General features: G+C 36.2%; 1 protein-coding gene across 1 annotated transcript in view; it reads left to right on the top strand.

Annotated features, from left to right (window-relative positions):
- Window positions 1–25960, top strand: part of sorcs3a (sortilin related VPS10 domain containing receptor 3a) — a 254736-nt gene that overhangs the window by 87411 nt on the left and 141365 nt on the right. The window contains 1 exon segment of the mRNA XM_051894728.1: window positions 7678–7745. Coding sequence (XP_051750688.1) covers window positions 7678–7745 — 68 coding nt within the window.

The following is a 25960-nucleotide window of genomic DNA, read 5'->3' as shown; positions in this document are numbered from 1 at the left end:
CTTAAAATAATGAAGTTTGTCAAGAGGATGGATGGATGGATGGAGACTTTGTTTTTCTATATAGATAGCTAGTTTAACTATGAAAAAATGAAGTTTGTCAAGTGGATGAATCGATGGACAGATGAACAGATGGATGGAGACTTTCAATAGATAGATAGATAGATAGATAGATAGTTTAGCTCCAAAAAATGAAGTTTGTCAAGAGGATGGATGGATGGATGGATGGACTGACAGACGAATGGACGGATGGATGGAAACTTTGTTTTCTAGATAGATAGATAGTTTAACTCAAAATAATGAAGTTTGTCAAGAGGATGGATGGAGACTTTGTTTTTCTAGATAGATAGCTAGTTTAACTATGAAAAAATGAAGTTTGTCAAGAGGATGAATGGATGGACAGATGAACGGATGGATGGAGACTTTCAATAGATAGATAGATAGATAGATAGTTTAACTCCAAAAAATGAAGTTTGTCAAGAGGATGGATGGATGGATGGATGGATGGATGGATGGATGGACTGACAGACGAATGGACAGATGGATGGAAACTTTGTTTTCTAGATAGATAGATAGTTTAACTCAAAATAATGAAGTTTGTCAAGAGGATGGCTGGATGGACGGATGGATGGAGACTTTGTTTTTCTAGATAGATAGCTAGTCTAACTATGAAAAAAATGAAGTTTGTCAAGAGGATGAATGGATGGACAGATGGATGGATGGATGGAGACTTTCAATAGATAGATAGATAGTTTAACTCGAAATAATGAAGTTTGTCAAGGGGATGGATGAATGGATGGATGGATGGATGATGGATGGATGGATGGATGGAGACTGTTTTCTAGATAGATAGATAGATAAATAGATAAATAGACAGAGATAGTTTAACTAGAAAAATGAAATTTGTCAAGATGATGGATGGATGTATGGAGTTTTTCTAGATAGATTTCTAACTTGAAAAAATGAAGTTTATCAAGAGAATGGATGGATGGATGGATGGATGGAGACTTTGTTTTCTAGATTGATAGATGGTTTAACTCAAAATAACGAAGTTTGTCAAGAGGATAGATGGATGGATGGATGGATGGATGGCTGGATGGATGGAGACTTTGTTTTTCTAGATAGATAGCTAGTTTAACTATGAAAAAATGAAGTTTGTCAAGAGGATGAATGGATGGACAGATGGACGGATGGATGGAGACTTTAGATAGATAGATAGATAGATAGATAGATAGATAGATAGATAGATCTGACTGTCTAAATAGAATTCAAAAATTCATATCACTGTAATTTTTAATTTGAAACTAAGTTAGTTAAGTAGAAGATAGTCTGATTTTGTGTTTGTGGGTCAATCATGTGTATAAGCAGTGGCATGTGTCCTCTACTCCTGTTGCAACATCTAAATCAAACATGTTGACACATCAAGGCTAATGCTTTGTGTTAATCCATAGGGAGTAATTCAGTCCCACCTGCAATGCTGTTTTGACATGTTGTGGCACTGAAACATTAAATCTGCCTCCTGCCGCAGAGGAAGACACAATCTGTTCAGCGTCCGTTATGTCTCGGTGAACATTGTAAAAGTGTCAGCCAAAAGGCAGTGATGACATTTTCAAACATTTGTCTGTCAGCCATCATTAACTGCAGGTGCATTTGTTAAAAACATCTTATGTTGATGACTTATTCCTAAAAATCTTGGCTGAGCTTTTTTGACTTCAGTGACTGATTTAATTCAACAGATTCATAAACAGGCCTCACACTCTCCTGCTTAAAATTCAATACTTAATTTATGGCCACACGGGTCAGCATGCTGTTGACCCTGCAGTAGCCTCTGGCTAACAGGCGATAAAAGGATTCAAGATGCTTCAAAAGGGATGGAGAGAGAGTTTGGGAGAGACAGAGGCGTTTTTCTAAAGAAGCCATTAGTTCCTTCATTAGTAGTGGGGCAAACCGCATCACTTCGAAATTGAGTTTGACACTTTAAATTGGTCTTTGTGGACATGGAACATTTAGTTATGCTAATAATATTTCTGTTTGTCGCAGTTGCTTTAATTAAAGTCCAATGATGATAATCCAAGTCATGGATAATTGACATTTCTTTGATTAATTGCAGGTCAATTGAGGTTTTGCGGAGAGCAGCATCAGTGAATGAGTAGTGTCTACTTGCATCATCTTTTTACTAGTACACACAGTAAACATGTGACAAGTTAAATGAATTAACTAGTGGGTGAGCTTCTGAATGGGACTCTGAGCCTCAATGATTGAAACCAGCAGTCTGAAAGCTAAATGGATTATAGGTTTTTCTCAAACGTAAATCTAATGAAATGCTCAAAACCGATTTATCAGTGGCTGAACATATCCTGCACACATTTCTTTTCGGCTTCTGACTAGAAAAAAAAATCATATTGCAATTATTAAATATTCTATATTTATACATACAGTATATATATATATATATATATATATATATATATATATATACACACACACACACACACACACACACAGTATATATTAGATGCACAGGTAGGTTAGATTTATTCATATAGGCTTCAGCACTCCCTGCTACAGAAAATAAAAATGTAAAAAAGGATATGGATGTGGATGAATGTACCCTTATATCACAAAAGTACCATGTCCAAGCTACACAATCATTGGCACTTTTTTTTTTTTTTTATAAAGGATTTAACATGAAAAAAATAATAATAATAATTGCTGCTTGTTCAAATTACTTTGTTAAAATGAGCTGATGCAACACAATTTTTGAACATTTTTTGTCACAAATGAATTTTATTTTAGGCAGTCCACTTAAACTATAAAATAGAAGTTAACCTAAATATTTTATGATGGGATTTCATGATTTTTTTTTTTTTTTTTTTTTGAGAACAAACTGCAATGGATTTGTAGTTTCCTGCATTAGGAGACTACATTTTGATATTAAAGGTACACTGTGTAACATTTTTTGTTCAAAATTAACAAAATTTAAATAATGGATCATTATCAATCCTTCTTCTAAAACGTGTTTTTGTCTTACTCTGATTAGTAAGCCTATTATAAGTGTTAATATTTTATACCAGGCGGGATGGTTTTGGCAGGAAATGGCGTACATACGTCACTCGCCCGTTTGGTCTTGTCATATCTGTAAATAGAGAAAAGTTGCTCTGGCTTTTTAGATGAGTATATGTGGGAGTGGCATAGCTAGAAAGGTTGATATGAAGCAGCTAAATCTCGAACCTCAGAGGAATCACTTGTTAATGCTTTGCGGAACGGAATTGTATTTAGCATTTAGTGTTGCTGATTAGTATGACAGGAACTTTATTTTAAAATTAAAATTCAGTTGGTTCAACAAAACATTTTCCCCTGGTTTCACAGACGAGGCTTAAGCTAATCTTAGACTAAAATGCATTTTTGAGCTGTTTTAATTGAAAGCAACTTGTGCTGAAATATCTTAAAATATGTCAGTGCCATTGTTTTGTCTCACACCAGTAATGTTTTTTTTCTAGAGTATGTTTATAAAAGCTACTTAAATACCCTAATTGAACTAATCCTGGCTTAGGCTAAGCCCTGTCTGTGAAACCGGGCCTTTGTGTTTAAATTAACTTGTTGTATTATTGTTGTACCAACCTAAACTAATTGCATGGAAAAAGTTTTCCTTAATTTAATCAAGTTCACAGAACAAACGCATCAATTACGTTTTGGAACCTTTTACTCGTATCTGCTTGTTTTGCAGTGGTTTATTGTTTATTATGCTGAGCACCAGTAATCAGAGGTGGATCCATGCTTTATTTGTCAGCAAGAGTTCTGCTGATATGCTGGAAAGTACAATGCAGAATGGCATCAAGAGGTTGGAGCCTCTGCTTTGTGAAAATGCCACTGTTGCTGACTCATCTGTGGCTTTCACACAATAAAGAATAGAAACCCTAAGGGACAACAAAAAAATTTCTCTGTGTCTCTATCACACACACCTATATCAGTCTCTCTCTCTCTTTCTTTCTTTCTTTCTTTCTTTCTTTCTTTCTTTCTTTCTTTCTTTCTTTCTTTCGTGAAACATTTCTTACATTATATTGCTAAAGGCAAGCATATTTTTGCTTCTAGCTGTGTGGCTTTCATCCACTTCAAATACATCAGGGAGTTTCTCTGTATCTTCAATGCAAGTTTAATGAATAAATGATAAAAATGCATTTCAGAAAAGATAAATATAATATAGTAAGTATAGTACTTGTGAAAAGATAAAACATTAAAAAAAAAAAATTCTTATTGTTTATATTGCAGTGTCTGGATATTTTCTGCTCTCCCCAAGATTTTTGATGTGCGTCTTACTCAATTTCTAGATCAAGTCAAATTTTCAGAGGGTTTTTTTTCTCTTTAAATTGTTTAATGTTAATCTCTATTAAAATGGCCCTGGGTTTCTGAACAGAGCATGAGAGTTAAGAGGGAGTGAAGAGTTCAGAGGTTGTGATTCTTCCATCCCAGACGAGACTTCCCATAATTCGTTTCTCTTCTTATTTAAATGACTTGCCTCTCTCCCTGTTCTAGACCAACACAATCTCATGGCATTTCATAACTATTTTACATTTTGGCGATTTAATGGCTAATTGATATTAAGCTGCATTCACGCCATGTTTTAATGAATGTAATTACAAGATTTCAGCTTGTAAAAAGTGTTCACGTTCTTGTAGATTTCATAATTACATCTTGTAAGATGGGAATTTTCTGAGAGCTCCTACTTGTACCATGTGACTGCTGCAGATTAATTTAGGCGTTGATAGTGTTGCCATAGAAATGCATAATTCCCAGTCGGAGGATGTGAACCGCTCCGAATAGAACGTCACGTGTTGTCATCTTAAGAATACAATAATTAACGACATCGCGTGATCCCAGTGGTGGTTATTAGGCCCAGTGGCGGATAGGTTAGGGGTGAGGTTAGGGGAGGAAAAACTTACTTTTTCTAAAAATTGTACATTTTTGTACGATTCACATCGTTTGAATTCATCCAAAATCACCACCTCGTAAAATAGTTACAGTTTCCCATGAGATTGGGTTGGCTTGACTGATCTTTCTTGGTTTGAAGCATCTGTTCTCCATGACTCTAAACACTTTTTTTTTTTTTTTACACATATCAGTGTTGCTCTATTAGGCTGCACAGCTGGCCTTGGTCTTTTCTAAAGCCACTAGGTCAAACAGTAGTCTATTTCTTTGAGGAAGAAGAGTTTGAACACTTAGAGGAGCTACATTTTTTCCCCTCTCTCATACATTTTTTTTTTCTTCTTTTTTTTTTTCATGTTTCATGACTTTTATCTGCTGAAACAGACACGGCGTAGTCGCTACTACCAACATGACTCAAAGTGACAGCTTGTTTGTTGACCTGCTTCAGGGAAGAGGCCTGTTTTACACTAGGCAAAGCTATCAAAAGAAAATGAATATGCAAATGAAACCCATCATCTCAAACCTATCTAGACCTGTACAGGAAACACAGCAGCATCTGACATAAGGAAATGGCTGTAATTATGTAAAATGTCAACTTGAGGGACCATGTGTTGCAACTGTGACTTATAATCATGGCTGCCCTCTGTCAGTTGCTGTCTTCTGCCTTGCGTTTGTTAGGCAAATGTAAGCACTGAGCCCTTTATTAATTATGTAACTGTCTGTTGGATAATGTGATGCTGTTCATGTATGTTCCTTTGGTTTCAAATGTAATTAAGTCATGGTGGAAGTCAATCTACCATATACTATAATACTAAATATTAAAAAATAACATATAACTATAATAACCCTGGTAGTTTCAGACCTGGATAAGTCCAGGCAGCATATGATTGCATATTTGCTAGATAAAGTAGATGACACATCTTACCCCACTCTCCTCTACTGTGCCACCATAAAGTGAAGGAAACCACAGAGAAAACACATTTTAAGCATTTATCATTTTCAGTGGTGTGTGCAGTGAAGTGTGTCGAGGCGTTTCATGGGGCCAGTGTCGTGAATGTGTGATGCGCTTGCATGCATGAGTGTTTGACGTTCTGGATGGCTAGTTCAGAAGATCCTGCTGTCTTCTCCCTGACCCTGAGGCTAAAAGCTCACAGATCATAGAGTCCAAGGTCAGAGTTGAGAACTATCAAGCTCAGTCCCACCCGGCTTAAAGCCTCGAAGGCTGATTGAGTCTCTCCTGTTGACACAAAAGAGAAGTAAACACAACAACGCGGGGGTCAGGAACACAAAAAATTGTAAAATGAGCATAGCTGTCCACCACTGCTTAAGCACCACTGGCTTCTAAATAGCTTTGATGGAGTTTTCTGGACATTGCTCTAAAGTAGAGATGTTAAAATAGCTGGATTTTCGGAACCAAGTTGATACTGAGGCCCTGTTTACACCTGGTACAAAGATGCGTTTTGGTCGATTGGATCACAAGTGGACAACACTGTGTAAATGGGGTCTAAAATGTTTTGAGCTTGTCCAATTTTGACCACTTCCAGAACTAGTCGAAAACGGATTTGACTGGATTGCTTTCATAGTGTAAACTCATGTGGTCGATTGCATTCAAACCGCCACAAAAGACTGCCTGCTCTCCATCTACTGACCTAAAGCGTAAACATTATGGGAAGTCTGCTAGCCAGACGGGATTTAAACTTTGTCGGCTGAAGACCCAAGTTTGATTTTGAAGATGAAAAACATATCAAGTGTTTCTGCATTATCAGTGCAGAAATGAAAGCTGATGCTCTCCGTATGTTTTCCATCATCTCCGTTCACGTTGTCCATGTAAATTGCATGAGCTTATTTCGTCCATTAGATCAAAAGACCTGAAAAAAAAAAAACATACATTTATCCACCCTATAGACCCTTCGCTCAAAGAAATCAGGACAGAAGTGGTTGAAAACGGATAAAAGAGACACCAGGTGTAAACAGGTATATGTCTCCCTCGTCCTCTTGTGATCCGATCGACCAAAATGCATAATACCAGGTGTAAATAGGGCCTGAAAAGAAGCCCAACTTGATACCGTTTTAATGTAAATATAGTTAGTTTTTCTTGTGTGAATATAAGTGAATGTAAACAGACAGTACAAACATTATTTGTACATCAGTAGGTTCGCATGCGGCGTAAACACAGTGTAAAATGCCTTTTGCTGATTAATATTGTTAATATTGGTCAAACAATGGTATTAACAAGATAAAATGAGAACTACCTACTTGTGTTAACTTGTTAACATAACTGTACACACATACATATGTTTGTGTTTGTGTGTGTGTGTGTATACATACTGCGTAAGTAAAATTAGAAGTGTTTATTTAATCATCACAAATGATACATCATTAGAAAGGTCAAAGTCTTGAGAAATTACTTTGTTCTTTATTACTGACTGATTAAATTGAAATACTTGAAGGCTGCATGCCATTGCTTGAATGTAATTACTTTATGTGTCTATTAATAGTCAAAAAAGTAGTGCATTCATTTTTATGGTACTTTGAATCATGACATTTCATGAAAGTTTAGTTATGTCACTTGAGAGCTCTAGCTAAATTGTTAACTTGAATTGCTCGCTACTGTATCTACAGTTGCCTCTTGAAATATGTCTCCTGTAATAATGAAAAAAGAGAGTCTGCAATGAATATAAATGTGATGGCACGAAATAAGAGTAATGAATATATAAAATGTATACATTTATTATATTTTTGATTTTCTTTTCACAGGTGATTCTGATTCTCACCAAGCTGTATGACTTTCACCTTGGCAGTGTAACAGAAAGCACTCTATGGAGGTGAGCAAAAACCTATCTCTTCCTCTGTCTCCCATCTCTCTCCTCCCATCTTTGCTCGTTTCCCATTCTCCATTACACTTACTATCCCTGGCAGAGTATGTGAGCGGTGTATAGATATATATTTGCCTGAAGCGAGGAGCGGCAGTATTAACTTCAGGAACCATTCCATCTCGAGCATTGCACTTGTTAATAGCCCTAATGCAATTGCACATCAACACAGTCACAGTTCTAATTTTTATTTTATTTTATTTTATTTTATTTTATTATTTTATTTTATTATATTTTATTTTATTTTATTTTATTTTATTTTATTTTATTTTATTATTTATAGTTTAAATAATTTATACCCTCAGTTGGAAAGTAGCTTATAGCTATAGCCTGTTTCTTAATATTTAGAGCTGGGGAAAAAAAAAAATAAATAAATAAATAAATAAAACACTTTGACACTGATCCAAGGCACAAAAGTCCTCTACAATGTAAATTGAATTTATTTTGTCATCCCTTCGTAATCCTTATTGGCTCTGTTAGATTCTCGTTTACTGGTGTTTTTGGACGCTTTGTGCAATTGAGAGTGATAGGAGCAGCCTTATCTTTCACACGGTCAGCTGAACACTTCAATTTGGACAGAGAGAAGCTCTGTATTGAGGTGCTTAAGTCTGACGATTTGCAATGACATCTGATTTGAGATGACAAGTGCAGGGCTCTTTTCATGAGCTGCTGTAGGGCAGTAGGGTTTCAAGGTTAATGGGTTTTCGGAGAGTATACTGGCAGATTTTCTTAGTCAAGGATGTCTCATTCTTTGTGCAATATAAGAAATCATTGTGGAATTAAGCATATATATTACATCAAATTAAAGGATTTGGAAAGATAAGTTAATTATACATTTAAAGAATGGATTTTACACTATTTGTCTATATCACATCCATTATGTGAATATAATTTTATATGCAACAACAATAATGTGCATGTGCATCACGGTTGTGTGTAATTCTGAATTGAATTGAGAATGCCTTTTGAATTTGAATTGAGATACAATGTAACAAAAAACAAAAAAAATGAAGGTGTAAATAAAAATACATACTATACTTACGCATTTTGTATCCCCGCCCACGGACAGTCAGATCGACAGAGGGTTATTAAAGGGTTAGTTCACCCAAAATTGAAAATTCTGTCATTTATTACTCACCCTCATGTTGTTCCACACCCGTAAGACCTTCGTTAATCTTTGGAACGCAAATTGAGATATTTTTGTTGAAATCCGATGGCTCCGTGAGGCCTGCATAGGGAACAATGACATTTCCTCTCTCAAGATCCATAAAGGTACTAAAAACATATTTAAATCAGTTCATGTGAGTACAGTGGTTCAATATTAATATTACAAAGCGACAAGAATATTTTTGGTGCGCCAAAAAAAAAAAAAAAATAACGACTTAAATAGTGATGGCCGACTTCAGGAAGCTTCAGAGCGTTATGAATCAGCGTGTCGAATCAGCTGTTCGGAGCGCCAAAGTCACGTGATTTCAGCAGTTTGGCGGTTTGACACGCGATCCGAATCATGATTCGATACGCTGATTCATAATGCTCCGAAGCTCTGTGTGTTATCGTTATAGTTGTGGTATGGACTATATCTTTATCATTAGAACTATATCTTTATCATTATCATTATAATTATCATCCTTGGTGTGAACAGGCCTTAAATGTTAGCTTGTTTGAAAGTTTTGAACAAAGAAAGCCCTGAAGTTTAAAGGTTTATAGGCCATAGATTTGTATTTAGTTTATACATTTTATCATATTTAAAATTTAACTTTTGTAGGAGGGTGAAGAACCCTTTATTGTCCAGAATGCATTGCCTTTGTTGAATTTCTTTGAATTACAATTCAGTTAATGTCTCTTTCTTTCTTCAGATCGTAATTTTGTTCAACCCTGATATGCATGTAATTTGAAATAGAAAAATAGATTAAACATATAAGCTGGAGATGGAGAGAAAGAAATATAGATAAAAAAACAAAATCTTAATACCAATCAACAGTAACACAAATGCAAACACAAACTCAGCTGTCATGATGAAGACTGAATCCTCACACTAGCCTGCTAAACCCTGTGGCTCTGTGCAGCCTCAGTTATAATACATCACAATGACTGCTCCCACAGCAATGAAAGTATGTATTGACAAAATGATGGCTTGCTAATACTCAGTTTTCCACAAATCAGGCCTCTGGGGAGTTCTGTGCTCATTTACACAGGCTAACAACAAATCTAAGCACAACCCTGGTGCCGATTGCCATTTTCTTTTTGTGTCTGTGTTTAGCTTTGGTCACCACTGGCGGTGTTTCATGATGGGCCCACACATCTTCATTGTTAATTGAGATCAAAGTTCAATTAAGATGGAGGTGGATTTTGAAGGAGCAATTGGTGAAGTTTAGTTCCGCTAGCAGAAAACTAGACAGCTGTTGACTTTTTGAGAAAGGTCAGGGCACGAGCAACGCTCTGAGAAACGGCGTGTCAGTTTTAATGAACAGCATGACCTTAAACAATGGAGCCGGATCAGTCATTTTTCCAGATAATATTCAAAGTGAATGAACCCCTCTGTATGTGGATGAATGTGAAGGAAATATCGATGCCAGTAAAAGAACTGACACTTGTTTTGCTCAAAGTGCTGTACCTCTTTCTCATGCAAGCATCCTGCGTTCTCAGAGGAAGAGGAAACACCTAATATCTTATTTATAATTCATCAGCAACAAATAGATGCAAAATACAGCTCTTAAGGTCTGAAACATCCTTGCACTTTGTTAGGATAGAAGTTTATTCACAGAAGAAGAAGAAGAAAAGTATATATATACACCGATCAGGCATAACATTATGACCACTGACAGGTGAAGTGAATAACACTGATTATCTCTTCATCACGGCACCTGTTAGTGGGTGGGATATATTAGGCAGCAAGTGAACATTTTCTTCTCAAAGTTGATGTGTTAAAAACAGGAAAAAATGGGCAAGTGTAAGGATTTGAACAAGTCTGACATGGGCCAAATTGTGATGGCTAGACGACTGGGTCAGAGCATCTCCAAAATTGCAGCTCTTGTGGGGTGTTCCTGGTCTGCAGTGGTCAGTATCTATCAAAAGTGGTCCAAGGATGAACAATGGTGAACCGGCGACAGGGTCATGGGAGGCCAAGGCTCACTGATGCACATGGGGAGCGAAGGCTGGCCCATGTGGTCCGATCCAACAGACGAGCTACTGTAGCTCAAATTGCTCAAGAAGTTAATGCTGGTTCTGATAGAAAGGTGTCAGAATACACAGTGCATCGCTGTTTGTTGTGTATGGGGCTGCATAGCCACAGACCAGCCGTAGTGCCCATGCTGACCCCTGTCCACCTGCCGAAAGCACCAACAGTGGGCACGTGAGCATCAGAACTGGACCACGGAGCAATGGAAGAAGGTGGCCTGGTCTGATGAATCACGTTTTCTTTTACATCACGTGGATGGCCGGGTGCGTGTGCATCGCTTACCTGGGGAACACATGGCACCAGGATGCACTATGGGAAGAAGGCAATCCGGCGGAGGCAGTGTGATGCTTTGGGCAATGTTCTGCTGGGAAACCTTGGGTCCTGCCATCCATGTGGATGTTACTTTGACACGTACCAACTACCTGAGCATTGTTGCAGACCATGTACACCCTTTCATGGAAACGGTATTCCTTGGTGGCTGTGGCCTCTTTCAGCAGGATAATGCACCCTGCCACAAAGCACAAATGGTTCAGGAATTGTTTGAGGAGCACAACAATGAGTTTGAGGTGTTGACTTGGCCTCCAAATTCTCCAGATCTCAATCCAATCGAGCATCCGTGGGATGTGCTGAACAGACAAGTCTGATCCATGGAGGCCCCACCTCGCAACTTACAGGACTTAAAGGATCTGCTGCTAACATCTTGGTGTCAGATACCACAGCACACCTTCAGGGGTCTAGTAGAGTCCATGCCTCAACGGGTCAGGGCTGTTTTGGCAGCTAAAGATGGACCAACACAATATTAGGAAGGTGGTCATAATGTTATGCCTGATATATACTGTATATATAAAGTCAGGATAAATATTTTAAAAACCAATCAGGCTTTTTTTCTTGTCCTGGAAGAGTTTACTTCCTGAAAACATTGTTAATATTAAAATTTAATATTTAATTATTATTTTATTTTTAATTGAGTAGTTGTTGATTACTTAAATGGTTGCTGGATTTTATTATTATTATTATTTTATTATTTTACAAAAAAAAGTCAACATTACCACATAGTTTTTTTATTTTAATCACAATGTCCTGTAAGCTTATTTTTGCATTGCTCACTCTTCAGCTGTGAACAGAACTCAACGATAATTGTATTCAAACGTAACACGGTCTGATGTACCTGCTCTCAAACTGCATATAGTTTCCACATCAAATGGACCATCTACCTCCATTGCTTACTTCTGTCTGACGTTGCTGCCGAGAGGGGTCATGCAAGGGTGACCGCTGACAGACTTTCAAATTGCATCATTTTGGCAGCGGCAGGTCCTATATAGAGTTGATATTTCACAGGTCAGTGCATGCAACACCAGTCAGACCTTTCAGAGCAGGACTTACCTGATGTCCCTGACCTTTTAAAGAAGTCAGAACTTACCTCTCAGCGAGAGGAAAAACAAGAACTTTAGCAATGCTCATTTCCCCCAGGGATTCTCTTTGTGCCATCTCTTATTAGGGTTAAAAAAAAAAAAAAAAGCCATCTAGCTGTTTTTTTTACAATCTTAGTGGCTTTATGGAATTTACATTTTTTCGACTTTCAAACAACAAACTCTGATTAGACAAGTCAAACATTTACATCGCAGTGTGCTACAGTGTGAAATGTTGACTTTTCCAACAGTTTACAATTTATTTATATAGTATGTTTGAAGTAAATAAAGTAAAGTAAATACTAAACCTCTAAAGTAAATACTAAGCATGTCTACATGTGATAATGTTGTATTGGACACTGTAATTGTGGTATAATATTATATTATATTATATTATATTATATTATATTATATTATATTATATTATATTATATTATATTCCATGTTTATACTTAATTACTTACTTATTTAGCAATATGCTTAGAAAATGTGTGTGTGTATATATATATAATATATAAAATCCAGCCATCCATCCACCCATATTTGATTCTGTATTACTCTGACGTACTTTAACATTGCTCATGAACCTCAATATTATGATCCTACCTTTAATATATATAAGATTTATGAAAATTCTGCTTTCCTGCCTCACCCCCTCCTCGTGCATTCCGACGATCATAAATCACTAACGATTATTATTCAGAAGGTCATTTACCACACTCTGTTTTTTTCATTGATATTCTTACCTTTTTAATTACACTCTGGTGGGACTTCCCCTTATATCCTGGAGCCAACTCTAATTTAGTGTCTGTCATAATAATAAATTGAGAATATCATCACCGCCATCAGCATGTGCTCACTAGACTGGATTTGCGAGCAGTTTCTAGTTTCAGAAGCAGCCTCAGAGGCACTTGTTATGTTTGCTGTAATCAAATTAAAATCCCATCAACACACCAGATGTGTCAGAAATGGGAGTCAGACCGTTCCCTGTCCTGCATTAGTGGCCCCAAGGGTCTTCTTTCTAAGGAAAATAGTCTAAATAGAGGAATAGAGTCATATACTTGACAGATAATATCTGCCAACATAAAGACTGAAGGTTTAAAGGTCTCATTTAGCTTTTGTCACAGCCCCAATTATTTATTATAATGACACCTGCCATATTTTGCTTGTCTCCAGAGCTTATCTGTTGAATTAAGAGTGTTCTGTTGATGAAAAAACTGGTTTCATAACTGTTTTTATTTTATTTATTTATTTATTTTTTTAAATGTTTAATGCAAGTCTGTCGTGGAAAAAAGCAACTATACAGAGCAGGTTGTACAGACAAATCCAAACCAAATAAATGCATGTACAGTTGCCATGGTTTGAAACCCTTGAGCTGCATGTGCTATTGCAGATCGCTTAGAGAAGTATAATTAGTTTCTATTCATCTAGTATCAACTTTGCTGATATTCTTGTATATATCTATTTATCTACATTGAAAGGAAATGCAAGTGCTTGCAAGGCTGCAAAAGAGTAGCATTATGTTTCAGGCATTGGTTTGTGTTTCTGCGTAAATGATATGCCACTTTGCTGTTGTCATGGCACTCAGAGCATGCTTTGTTTTCAGTTGGCTGTACATACTAAGAATAATATCACTGTGCTGTGAAATACTTTTAGAACAAACCAATCATTAAAGAAACCATTGTAAGTGTATATGCTTCCTTATTTTTGGATGTCACATGCATGTGGGTGGTTGCTAAGGAGTTGCTATGGGTTTGGTAAAGTATTCTTAGTGGTTTTACTATACTATGCTATTATAATTATAATAGTTTTTTGGGGTGGTTTATTAGAAGTTATTACATGGTTACTTACTGGTCCAAATCAAAAGAGCCTCAATCAGTCTTGTCTGTTCAGTGCATGCGTGCCCTATTGATAAGACTCATCACGCTGGCCATGACAGATTGCTGACAATATCGTTATCGATATATAAAACACTATTAAAACAAAGTAATGTGTGCGTGTGCGTGTGCGTGTGTGTGTATATATATATATATATATATATATATATATATTGCTACATATAAAGGTATTTTAAAGATTTTGAAGTGCCAAAAGGTTGGTTTAACTGTCCAAAGGCCAATACAGCCATTTCATTTGTGATTAAAATATCTTAAAGTTTAATAAATGTATATATATTTTTTTTATTATAGCATGATTTTATAACATGATATATCAATATAGTGCAAAATGGTATTAAAATTATGTGTAGAAGTCATTGCATTGTTATGAGAAAGAATGTCCAGAAAAATGAATTTCACTGATGTCATTCGGAGTAACCAATATAAATGGACCATTTTGGATCAAGTCATGCGTTCAATATCATGTGACAGGATGTGCCATCATTCAGACACCTGCAAAGGACCACATGGTCGTGAAGCAAAGTAACAAACTCTCTTTTAACTATTTGAAAAATTCATGTTTTCACTTGCTCATACGTATGTCCCGAAATATCAGGTCATTCGGTACAACCGCTATAAAACATATAAAACATTAAAAACTTGTACTAAATATGAAATGTTTGATTGTCTTTTTGTTAGCTAGCTAGCAAGATAACTAGCTAGCTAGTTAGATATCAGCCTGTTAGCATTGTTTGAAAATATCGTCATTTGGCATAGCCAAAAGTGTCATTTGGAAAACCGAAATTTTGGTTAAACTGAATGACTTTTTTGGTGACAAATTTTGTCCATCTTGTAAAAAATGACAAAAGCAGTGTTAATTGATTATAAAAAACCACATAATCTCATTGTTAACACTTAATAAAACTTCAAAATTATATCTCCGTTATGTTTTTTTTTTACACTTTTAAAAACCAGAATACCTTGAGTAAGCAAGGTTTGGGTTAATCAACCAAGAGTTCATAGTATTTTTGAAGGTAAAATAACCTTGCTTTCTGGAATACCCCCCTGTTTTGTGTATGTTCAGTTTTTTGTTTTGTTTTGTTTTGCTTCGTTTTGTTTTGACACTTGTATCATCTGCCAGGTCAAAATTGTAAGCTTGATCACTTAGAATATGTAATAGTACATCACTCCTCGACAAGTTATATGATTTGGTGTATCATTCATGTCCAAAATTTGTTGAAGTTTAAAACTTAGTTTTTATAGTTTGTTCTGAAGCCGAGTCCTAGAATGAACTTACACTTAATGTAAACCCTACTCCTTTAATTGTGCCTGCACTTAAACTCATTAACAAAACCAATTTTACTTCAATTACTCTTAAACTATCAATACGTAAAATAATGAACATCTAATGCATAAAGGTAATGGAACATTTTAAAACAAATTGCACAACCAAAACAAACTTAAATGTTAATGATAGTGGGATGGATTGCACATCTTCACAATGGAAAGGAAACTTTCCAAAAGAGTTTGGAGCAGTATTTCTCTCCACAGTTAAAAGTTCATGCTGATTGGATCTAAAGCTTATAATTGGGGGGAGAAAGAAGCAGATAACTGGGGGGGAAACACTGAAATAAGAATGAAGGGATGAAAATGAAAACTTTTGGTTGCACTTGGAGGGTGGTTCTTTTGCAGAGCTCTGCCTTTTCGAACACCAACCAAACTCCTTTGAAACACCCTGCCAGTTTTAATGAGGATGTGAGAGTCTGTGTGAACATACTATCAAACACACCCCCTAAAAACAGAAGAAATGCTGGGAGAAAGGAAGGAAAGAGAAAATGATAGTCCTAATATTGGAGTCTACTCTTCTCTTCTACCTCCCAAAGACTGAGAATGAGCAAAGGAGCCAAAAGAAACAATAGCATTGGGGTGCTGCTCTTTTGCTGAATGATTTAGGTTTCACAGAAAAAAATCCAGACAAACATAAATCACAGTTTTCTCTTTCTGTCTCAGTCAACATAGTCCACTAGCAGAGAGCCTCATCTACAGTAATGAACACTCATTTTTCATTAGCAGGGCTTGGCGTGTTGCATCTTTTCTTGTTGTTAAATCATTCATGTGAATACTGCATGTATTTCACTTATGTGTTGGCTTATAATAGGATCACAGGATGTGGGGGAAAAGGCTGGAGAGGATTTTGAAGGAACCATAACTGCTCACTTAAGTTCTTATTATTAGCATTATGAAAAGTAAGCATGTAGAAGATTTAGGTTTATTTTTCTCTAAACAGTAGTAATTTCATATGTAAACTACAATTAAAAAGCAATTAAAATTAAAACTACAATATGTGGTCAATAGGATTTTTTTTAAATGTTTTTTTTTTAAAGAAGTCTCTTATGCTCAACAAGACTATTTCTTTGATCAAATTAATAAAGTAAAAACTAAATCACATCTGGTTATGCTCTAATTAATCTTAACTTTTCATTTACAAGATTTGTTCCATCTGAACAATTTTGAGGTTAAATAATGTAATTTTTGTCAGTGGATAATATGAACTGTGTTTATTTTATCTTGGAGTTTCAAAATTTGTTAATGGTGATTTGTGGACACAGTTATTCATATTTGTACAGTACATTTTTTGGCACATCAAAAGTTACATTTAGACATTCATGTGGCAGTGAGGAAGTGTTGTTGCTTTTATTTTTATTATTTTTTGTAAAAAATATTGCAATTCATGTAATTTAGTAATTCCACAAATTAGATGTACATTTCAAACATGTTCATTATTCATCACAACCTGAAGGCCAAATACTATAAGTGGAATGATTTGATCTGAATTCATAGTTTACTGCTCATGTCATGAATTAAAAATAAAGGCCCTATATATGATTCATAGAATTATATAGTGCAAGTCAGATTTATGTCTTTGACCAGCATGATGTTTGATTAGTCTTTATTCAATTATTCAACTAAATTTTACAAGGTGGAGGACAAGAATTTGTGCTATAGCCGCAGTTTAATTTATTTCTTTTATTAATGTATTGGATGAGCATAATGCAAAGTTAAACTTATCTCTAAATATGTCATAATTTAGCAGTAAATGCTAACCTAAAAGGGCATCTTCCCTTATCTTCTGCATAGTATATGTTTAACTTCTGTACATTTTATATGTACATGTAAGTGGTCCTACTTGACCCGCTCCGAGCGGGATTCGAACGATTAGTACCACGTGGGAGGTGGGCGCGCTAACAAGGATGCTAAAGCAGCCTCTAGTGTCAGTCGCTAGTGCGCTTCTTCCTTCGTTACACTCACCCCCCTAAACCTCACATCTATCTGGGTCACGGCACCAAATGTAACCGGTCCTGCTCAACCCGCTTCGAGCGAGATTCATACCTGTGCTCCGGCATGGGAAGCAGGAGCTCTAACAAGGACGCTAAAGACCGCAGCCTTTAGCGTCATTCGCTAGCTTGCCTCTTGAGGCCAGGGGAGTGAGGTTTACACACTCTTGCTCTTACTGGTTACATACAATCAACCGGTCATCTCAAACTCAAAGGTCAGCCCTGTATGAAAGTTTTCTCTTGTTACTTTCCATCCTCATGCCCCATTTTCTAGATATAAAGTCAGGAACACACATTTACACTCTCGCAGACCTGAATTCTCATGACATGGAGATGTCACCTTATATCACTCTTCCTGTCCTGAGAGCATGCGTCCATGTCTGTGCATCGGTGATTGACAAATCCCTCCCCTCTCCACATTCAGATCCACTCTCTGCTATATGTAAGCTGTGCTTAACAGTTACCCAGAAAACAGACACCTTAAAACCAGGAATGGATTACACAAAAGACATGGAGCTCATTGTCTCTCTTCCCAGCTCCATGTTTTTGGATGTTGACATCCGGGGATGATCCTGAATTGACCACAGTCTGATCCCCATTTAGTTCCCTAGCTAGCATCTGCGTGTGTGCGCAACCGATGTTTGTCCTTCTGGCTGCGACCTGAGAGTGTCTCAGTTCTCATGCAAGAGTAATAGTGCCTTGTGGAAATGTCAAACTTTTATACTTCTTTTATTTTAAAGATTCATTTCTGAGCATAAAAGCTTTCTTGAAGATCATTGTGAGAAAACGAAGGTCTAGAGAGGATTTTCTGCATGCTTGACAAGATGTGCAGTTGAGAAAGATGTCACTAGTAAGGAGTTGTAGTCCTGTTGTCTATATATAGATAGACAAACAGATAGATAGTTTTTAAGTTTTTTAAACATTGCTTGCAAATAATACATCGTTTTGCACATTTGACCTTTTTATCTCTATTACTCAACAAACAAATTAGGTGAACCTATTACATCAATTTCACTTTAAAACAGTATTGAACTATTAAATAAGAAGCAAATGATTTTTACATAAGTTGGCCTGCCTAAAAAAAATCAAATCGATGCAGAATAATAATAGTCATAATAATGGTTTCAAATATTGATACTTAAGTATATTGATTGAAAATCATAGCAAAAGAATAGCTTTGCTATGCCGTATTGATTTTGTTTCTCTTCAAGTCTCAGCCTCAGGCAGTCTGCCTACAGTCTGATCACAGACCATCGGATGCGTATTAAATCAACCTGGAAAACTGTAATCTGATTGGCTGGTATAACGCAATTTCTGTAGTATGGGCACGTTGTTGTTTTTTTTGTCAGTCCACCAGGAAAGTCATGTCACCAGGTACCAGTTTGAGGAACAAATCACCTGATTTACCAGAGTTTGTCAGGATAGTTGCAATTTGTTTAGTCTTTAAAATAATGAGCAGAAATACACAATTATTTGAATTATTATTTGAATTATTTGAATTTTTAACACACTACACTTTAACACACTACACTACACTTTAGAATATGTAACACTTTAGAATAATGGTCCATCATTAATAGGTAACTATGCAGGAAGTAATGCAGGTCAAATGAGTAGTATTACAATAACACTTCGGCTACTCTTAACTAATATAGAAACAAGATTAACAAATCAGTAAGTAATAAAAAAAAAGCTAATTAGTCAAGTGTTACCTAGTCACTCTTCATGAACTACTAGTGATCTTGACCATTATTTTAAAGTGAAATAGAGTAATTAGTGATGCATTTTATGACCGTGTTCAGAGTAAAAAAAAAAAAAATGCTATATAAATAAGTGTTATGATGTGGTCAGCAGGCATGAAGACGAAGGAGACGAAGGATAACGCAAACCACACAATGTATAAATGAGAACTGACCAAGAACAACTGAAACACAGGGCTGTATAAACAGGGATAGAACAAAAGAAAGTAAACTAGACATATGTGAAACTAATGCGTAACTATAGCAATGAATGAGGACATAATCAGTAACTAATGAAACCAAAACTAAACAGAGCAGGGAAACAGGAACTAAAGGAAACAGAAAAAAATATGTCAAAATAAGGGCCCACAAAACAGAACATAAACCTGACAATTAGCTTGTTGGGCTATTGTTATATGTATAACAGTTAGCTCCGATCCTCGAATCTGAGTGGAGGAGAGGCTTTGACCACTGATATTTCGCCAGCATAAGCACTGCTTGTTTCCGCGAGTTCTAGACAGGCTATCAGTCAGTGCAGTTTACACTGTTACGCCACTAGGTGACGGCAAGGGACTGTCTTTGAGTGGGTCATTAAACCCTTCATTCAACTAATACTTTCAAAAACGCTGATGAAACAAGGTTTTGAAATTATTTTAACTTTGAGCACCACTTTACCAGGCTCAACCGACCAGCAATGCATCACCAGATTAACGCTGAAGCTGTTGCTTTACGCCATTCGTGGGAAATACCCTTAAACGTTGAAAGGATGCTACAACAAAGAACTTTTTCTTTTTTTTCACGAATATATGACTTGACCTGAAGAAGGACAGACACAGCTAATCACATAAACTCAGTCGATCTCTCTCTCTCTCTCTCTCTCTCTCTCTCTCTCTCTCTCTCTCTCTCTCTCTCTCTCTCTCTCTCTCTCTCTCTCTCTCTCTCTCTCTCTCTCTCTCTCTCTCTCTCTCTCTCTCTCTCTCCCTCTCTCTCCTGTCTGTTTAGGCTTGTTTAGTGCAAATCTACAGAGCCTCTGTAGATATCACAATGGTACACAGAGTCTTAATTAACAGCCAGTTGGTGAAATTGTTACTTGTTATCATTATTAACTTATTTTACATTCAATACACATGCATGAAGTGTGAAACAAGAAGGCCATAAGCTTTTGAAAAATAGGAACAAACGTGAACTTTGTGGTTGCAACGGTTGCTCTCATTCCTCTGTGGTTGGCATGTTGGCATGCTGTGATTAGTAATTAATTGGTAAGTCTTTATAATTTTTCATAGTAAATAGTTCTTAATGAAGCTGATCTCATTCAATAATCATTGATTACCTAATATGGGAATATCTCAGTTCTAAATTTGCTCTTACTTGCTAATTAGTTAAACTTGATTCAATATTAATTAATAGTAGTAGCTGAAGTGTTAATGTATACAGTACTAGTATACAGTACTAGTTACCCAACCTTCTATTATTGTCCATATGTATGTTATTTAAACTGTGCTTGGTTGCTTTACATGTTGGTCAAGTCGGTCTTTTCCTGTTTAAGTAGGTTCTTGGTTTACAGGAATAAGCTGCAATGTGGACCCGAACATATCCCGTTATCCCATAAGTCAAAGCTCTGGCTGCGAGACACCAACAACCTCTGGCATTTTGACCTGCAAGTCAAGAAACTGCTCCAGACCTTTGAAGAGTGTGGTGCTGAATTTGGATTTAAGTCAAAAAAGCAGCATTTATTATGTAACTTACATGACCTTTTGCCCTTAAAGTGCATTTTATTATGTACAAATTATACTTAATTGATCTTTTTACAGACTCTAAGGTAAGGGTCACGACCTGTGGTGAGTTTATTTCTGCTTGTAGTAAATAGTAGAGGGTGTTTGCTCCTCTACAACTGCAAAAAAATGATTTTTTGAAGTATTCAATAAAAGTTATTGGAGTATATTTTAAAAGTAATTTTAAATACTTTTTTAGTGTTTACATTTTTTTTTTTAAATTGTACGTGCTCGTTCCAACCTACTTTCGTTTTCTTCCTCCATTTCTTTTTTTTTTTTTTTTGCATTTGTATGTATTATTTTGGTCCCTGTGTTTTAGTGTTTTGTTTTGGAGCTCTCTGACCTTCGTGTTGGCAGCGTGAAGAGCTTTGCTTCAGCATTCATACTAGACATCCGAAACACCTCGCAAATGCACATCTGCAGGAGAGCTGTCGTTTTAGCAATCCGTGCATCGTTTTCCTCTTCTCCTCATCTCACCTCTCTCCATCTCTCTCCTGAAAGATGTGTCTCATTTCTTGAGGTCACCTTCAGAGCATGACAGAAGAGAAGGGAACGTCCTCGCCGGTTGCGGGCCATCTATAAATGTAAATGCTCGAGTTCTATTATTTATCCACTCTCTATCCCTTTCCGTTCCTCCCTATCACCCTCCTTTTCCGCATTTGGCTTCTTCTCTGCGTCTGTCGGGAAACCCCTCCACCGCTTTCATCTCTTTCTCTCTCTATTTTTCTCGAACACAATTCTCCTCAACACCTGCAGATATCCACCATGCTCCCTTAATGTGGCAATTCTCCAAAGTCATTTTCAATTATGCTTCAATGAGCTCTGTTATTAGAGCGGAGACGCTGCCGCTGACAGTCTGCCTGAGGCCTGAATTGTGTGAGCGTGTGTGTGATTGTCTCTGCTGTGTGTCTGAGAGGAAATTGAAAGGTGTATACTCGTGCCAGATTGAAAGCGTCTTTGTGTGTGTGAGGATATACGTTTGCCTTTGTTGCAGTGTCGTGAGGAAATTGCTTAAGGCGGCGTCCCACTAGCCAACTCGATTTCGTATGAGGGTGTCACACCTACCGAATGTTTTTGGCTGACAGACTAAACGACCGCCTATGACATTTCTCTCTGATCCGCTGTCACGGATTGCCAAAATAAGCACAGGGGTACAGCGCAAACAATTGTAATAGACTGAATTAGACTCAATTTGTGGAGTAACTTCACCTTCTGTGTATTTCTTCCTTTGAGACTTGCACATAGAAAGTAGTTGTGCAGTTTCAGCGAGGAAGTTACATGTTTAACACTGACATTTCTACGAACAATTAGCTATATTAACACATAATACCGAAACGATACAATAAACATTAACTAAACAATATAAAATGTAACATAAAAAAAATAATTTTACATTCTTTTTCCAGTAAAATTACTAACATTTTTAAAGTGTTGATAGGTGAAAGTATTGGTGTGAATGTATATTCCAGCATTACACACAATGACAGCATGTACAAAAGCTCTCTTCTTACTGAGATAAGCTTTGCTGATGAAATCCAGATTATGAAAATTTTATTTGCTGCCTTTTCCTTGGACACCGTGATAGCAAACACATCCGTCATGTCTCCGCCCTCCTCGTCTCGGCTTAGCAGAATGGATTTTCATAGTCATCATAAAACTTTCAGTCATGCATCTGGGTGTGAAGTCAAGTCTGGTTGAGCTCTCTGATGGAACTGTAGAAATACAACAATAGGATTTAAAAATGAACAAAAGTGTGTTACTCCAGTGCAACTAGTATTCCATCCTGACAGCGTGACGCTAACAGTCATTACCGAGGTTTTCCAAACAACATGCACAAATTACCAGTGAGATAATAACTGGATCTATACAGAGAAGCTCAAGAATGTTCAGGAGGGTTTTAGTCTTTATAACACAACATGTTCTAGCTGTCAGACGGTATCAAGTGTCACTCAGAGTTTCAGCAAAACTTCCTGTTTTGTCTCCTATCACTGTTATCCTCCTTTTATATTCATCTGCCCCTGGTGGCATCCTCAAAAAACAGCAGCCTATATTTTTAACCCTAAAAGTTTGTCTTTTTGAACAAACTAGGTTTTAAAAGTGACGCTCACTATACTAGGGTAGGTTGTTCTGAATGCTTTTTAGGTAGTTTCTCACTGGCATAAGTCAATAGAGCTCAAGTATTTATGAAATCTTGGACCCTATGGCTCTGGTCCTTCTTCTTAATGTAAGTCTTAGGGCTTTTTTCTTCCTTTTATCATCCCCCATGTTTAAGTTGCTTAGAACAAGTTGTTTTGCCTCAATAAGCTGCACAATTTGAAATATATTTCACAAATGGTGCTTAATGAATACTTTTAAAAGAAATTAATAGTTTTTAATAGAAGACATTAAATTAGACAAAACTGATAGTAAAGAAAAAAAAGGAAAAAAACAAACAAACATTGGAAAAGGCAGCTTATAACTAAAAACCGTTCAATAAAGTTAATGTGAAGTAACTTACATTTTAGACATAAACTCTGCATGTCTCCAAGCAACAAAGTCAACAATGTTTTGTTTCAAAAAATTTCACTAGTTAGTTATTTAGTGATTGTTTATTTTGAAAGATTAATTTATTTCACAGTTAACCATACTGTAAACCCGAATAAGTTGGGCTAACTCAAAGAATTGGAGGTAATCAGTTACATCAATTTTTTTGAGTTATGATGTTCTCAATTTTAAGTAAGCAGAACTATCAGGTTTTAAGTTTGTAGTACTCATGCATGTTAATTGCTCCTAACTTGAAGTACTGAGTTAGCTAACTCATAAACAAAAATATTTAGTTAATTAACATTTTTATTTGAGTTCTTGCGAATCAAATGAGTTATTTACTTCTCTGTAAACCCTAATAAGTCAAAACTCAAAAAAAGTTGAATGAAGTTTTTTTTTTTAAGTTAAGAAACTCAAAGTTTAAGTAAGATTTTTATTTTGTACTCATACATTTTTTATTGTTCTTAACTTGAAATATTTGAGTACACTAATTTATACATTTAATTTTAAAATTAGCAGGTTATCTCAACATAAATATTCTGCTAGCTATTACAAACTAATTCAGAAAATGTCAATTTACTAATATGCTAACATGTTAACAATCGCATGGAATAGCACTTACTAAATGAGCTGAATGAATACTGCTACTTAAAACATGTAACTTACCTGCTCTCAAAGCAAGCAACATGCACCACTTGTCACCATGATGGTAACTCTCCAAAAACCCACGTTAACAGAAACTCTTCTAAGGTAGCATAACAAAACATTGATCACTACTAAATCTCCCCTACCATTAATCTTGCACAAAAACATTATATAAAACTTAATTTTAGCATTTACTCTCCCTTTCGAGTGCCATGGGCAAAGCATGCTGGGAAATAAAAAAAAAAAAACAGTCCAGTTTCAGTTAAACCTAAGTTAGTCTAAATTAAAAGAAATGAGTACATACAACTCAAAACAATGAAAAAGTTCAGTTTACTTGAAATATATCAGTTCTGTGAACTCAAAAGAAAAAGAAAGTTATAATACTCATAACAGTTAATTTAACTGAACTAATTTGTTTAATTTAAGTTTGTCCTACTCAATACAATTAAGTATTTTGAGCATTAGGGTTTACAGTGGGTAAATGTAAAACACACAACAGACTCACTATAGTGGTTGTTATGTTGTCGGTAACAGGTTTCTGTTCAAATACTCCCTGTCTTCGTGTCTTGTCTTTCTGCCCCAAACCACCACACAAGTAGTCTGTCAGTGCAGACGCTTGATTTATGTCAGCGTTAGCAGCCTGGAGTCAGATTAACCTCCACCTCACACACCAACATCCTCCGCCAGTGATTTCAACCAGCATAATATATCACAACAGAGTCTTAAAGCCAGCAGTGATGCGTCGTTTGTGCGTTTCACCCGTGTGCAGCTCCCTTTCCACCTTTGTTTCCACACAGCCAAACAATACTGAATGTGTATTGCCATCCTCCAGGCTCACTTTAGCCTCAGGGCTGCCAAAGAGAGAGGTTTCAGATTCAGGCCTCTCTAGTCTCATCTTACTAGCATAAGTTCAAGTAAGAAAAAATGTTTCCATTCACAATCTTTTCAAGTCTCCCTTGGGAATATAAGGCCAAGCGACTGATCTAGTAGGTATCTTTCCCTTCCTTCCTTCCATTTTTCACTGCTCTCTACACCTTTGTGTTTTTGTCCGGTGTTATCAGAGCAAACTCGGACACTATCTGCTGGACAGTGGCCAGCTGACATCAGTGAAGTAGAGCTATGTGTGTGCATCCACGAACAGATCAGGAACTATTTCTGTATTTTTCAAACACAGAGGTCAAAACAAGATCTTTGGGAGATCATCTTGATGAGTAGTGCTGCTCTGTGAGGGAATTTTCCAGAGAGGCTAGTGTGTAAATTAATATTGATCAAACTTGCACGTCCTACATCGTGTCTACACTCGAAATGTTGACACTGCATTTCCAGATCTTTCACTAATTAGACCCTAGACTTGGCAAAAGTAAGATGAAAATAAAATTAGTTCCATACGACCATTCAAAAGTTCATAAGATTTGTTTTTTACTGTCAAAAACAAAAGATTATATTTAAAATAACTGTTGTTTATTATAATGTAATTTTTTTATTGTTTTCTGCAACTTTTGCTTTTATTGTTTATAGCAAAGCTCCATTTTCAGCAGATATATCTCCTGTCTTCAGTGTTATATTGTCCTTGTTATATTGCTCAGTAAACCTATTATTATTATTTATTTTAAATGTATTTTTTAGTAGAAAACTATTGTGATATGTGGATTTTTTTCAATAATCTTTGAATAGAAAGTTCAAAAGAGC

The sequence above is a fragment of the Ctenopharyngodon idella genome, chromosome 1, assembly GCF_019924925.1.
Source record: "Ctenopharyngodon idella isolate HZGC_01 chromosome 1, HZGC01, whole genome shotgun sequence".
In the NCBI taxonomy this organism is placed as follows: Eukaryota; Metazoa; Chordata; class Actinopteri; order Cypriniformes; family Xenocyprididae; genus Ctenopharyngodon; species Ctenopharyngodon idella.
This window is presented reverse-complemented; position numbering and strand designations above follow the sequence as displayed.